Below are 2,518 nucleotides of genomic sequence, written 5' to 3' on the forward strand. Positions count from 1 at the left end.
ACATCCTTCCTGTTTACTCCTCGTCCTTTTCCTCAGCTGCACCTGAACGAGTGGGAGGAAGTTAAAAAAAAAAGAGAAGGGGTGGAAGAATGGGGGAAGCTCTCCTTTTTTGTAACACCTCGGCTTCCTCTGCCTCCTCCTCTTCCACTCCTGACCGGGCCTGACCAAGGCACCCAGCTGGATTGCGGTGGGCCAGGGCTGGGGCAGCGGGGCTGTTCACTTGCCATTTCTGTGACAGCCCCGGGGGGCCAAATCTGGGCCCTCCCTGGGCCGCATCCAGCCCACGGACCTTATGTTTGACATGTCTGGCCTAGAGATAAAGGGATAAAGTGAATTACATCTGTTTCAGTGGCTTAAGCCAAGGAAGCCGATTTCACATGTTGTTAAGCAGACGAATGTGGGGTTGTCTGAAATGGACAGGAGAGGCCATGTGAGTCCCAGCACAGGCTATTTTTGACTTCAGGGACACATTGACTTTGGGGCACATGGCTTGGAAACATGTATGGAACATGCAGCTTGGAGAATGGCGCAAGGCTGGAAAGGCCTCCAGTGTGGGGATTAATGCCTCATTTCTCAGTGGTCGTGGTGACACTGGGCTAAAGTCCAGGCCTGGGGTCAGTGGCCACCTGGTTGAAAGGGCTGAAGGCCCCAGGCCTCCTGTCAATCAGGGATGCTTTTCATGGCCTGGATGGGACGGCTCAAGCTTCCATGGGCCTGTGCCTGGTCTCTAGGACCAGCCCACCCCCAGACACCCCCACATCCCTTCCCTGGGCCTTCCTCCACTTAAGAACCCTCAAGATGTTTTAATGACTGTAAGCCGGAGTGTGGGATTGCGCTTGGTGAGTGAAGTGGCCGTGTGACCCTCACATAACTCCTACTTCCCTGGACTCACCAAGATTTCAGTCCCGATTTTGGTCATAAGTTGAGGACTACCTAAAGTTTCAGGGCTTCTTTTTCTCCTCGTCATAGGACGAGAACCAAGGAGGAAAAAATTGAGTCAGTGAACAGCAGAAGAGTTTGCCTCCGAGGGATCTGGGGTGACGGAATCAATGGAGGTTTTGTCTGGGGTGTACTGTGGACCCCTGCCCTGGTCAGAGGGTGGACTGGAAGACCTTCATGGTCCCTTCCAAGGCTAAGATATTGTGATTCTCTACCATTCTCAAAAGGAAACATTATTCTCCTCTTCTTTCTTTTTCCACCAGCAGGAAAACAACTCTGACCAAAGATTCACCTGCAAGTCACCTTTCAAGAGATAGTAGAAATTCAGCCCAAGGCAGCCAGTGCCAGAAAGGATGGAGCCTGGGAAACTCTTGGATCCCCTGTGAGACAGAAGCAGCCACAAAAGAAAACCACACAAGAACCCATGAATGCTCAGAGTGTGGAAAATCCTTTGCTTGCCGGTCCCTCCTTTTGACCCACAGGAAGGTCCATGTGGGAAGGTTTGGAGGGTGCAAAATCCTTCTCTGGAAAAGACATGAAAAATTTCAGAAGCCCCCCCAGACTAAAGCCCTATAAATGTGAGGAATGTGACCTATGCTTTGGTCAAAGGTCACACCTTGTTAGACATCAGAAAATCCACACTGGAGAGAAACCCTATCAGTGTCTGGAATGTGGGAATTTTTTTCGTAGAATAGATAGTCTCAGAAACCACGAGAGAATTCACACAGGGGAGAAGCCTTACACGTGTTGGGAATGTGGGAGGAGCTTTTCTCGGAACGCAGGTCTTTGGTGCCATGGGAAGATTCATGCAGGAATAAAATCTTACAAATGCTTTGAGTGTGGAAAATGTTTCACCCTGAGTTCATCTCTTCGGAGTCATGAGAAAACACACAGAGGGGAGAAAAACGAAAAGTGCCTCGAATGTGGGAAATGTTTTATCTCGAAATCACACCTAGTGCAACATCAAAGACGTCACACCAGAGAGAGACCCTATGAATGCCCAGAATGTGAGAGACGATTTATGTTTCCTTCTGTGCTTCGGAGACACCAGAAGGGACACAAACGGGAGAAACCCTATCAATGTAGGGAGTGTGGGAAAGGTTTTCTTACACAAAGAGAGCTTCAGCTTCATGAGAGAATCCACACAGGGGAAAAACCATACAAATGTAAGGAGTGTGGAAAGAGCTTTACCCTAAAACACCATCTTGGAAGTCATCAGAGGCTTCACACAGGAGAGAAGCCATACAGATGCGTAGAATGTGGGAAATGTTTTGCTCAAAAGGGAACCCTTGGGAGACATCATAAAACCCACACAGGGGAGAAGCCATATCAATGCTTCGAATGTGGAAAATGTTTTGCTGAACAGGGAAACCTTTGGACACATCATAAAACCCACACAGGGGAGAAATTATACAGATGCCTAGAATGTGGAAAATGTTTTGCTCAACAGATAAACCTTTGGAGACATCATAAAACCCACACAGGGGAGAAACCACATCAATGTATCGAATGTGGACAATTTTATTCTACCACATCAGATCTTAGAAGTCATGTAAAAACTCACACAGGGGAAAGAAAT

General features: G+C 48.2%; 1 protein-coding gene across 1 annotated transcript; it reads left to right on the forward strand.

The window, feature by feature from the left end:
- Positions 1–1,429: 1,429 nt before the first annotated feature.
- LOC107301351 (zinc finger protein 502-like) lies at positions 1,430–2,491 on the forward strand (the record flags this gene model as incomplete). Its single annotated transcript, XM_015830588.1, has 3 exons — positions 1,430–2,058; positions 2,152–2,212; positions 2,306–2,491. Coding segments are annotated over exons 1-3 (876 nt in total), but the record flags the coding sequence as incomplete, so codon positions are not given.
- Between the last annotated feature and the right edge of the window lie 27 nt (positions 2,492–2,518).

The sequence above is a fragment of the Protobothrops mucrosquamatus genome, unplaced genomic scaffold (genome assembly GCF_001527695.2).
Source record: "Protobothrops mucrosquamatus isolate PMUCROS unplaced genomic scaffold, P.Mucros_1.0 scaffold11794, whole genome shotgun sequence".
Lineage (NCBI taxonomy): Eukaryota > Metazoa > Chordata > Lepidosauria > Squamata > Viperidae > Protobothrops > Protobothrops mucrosquamatus.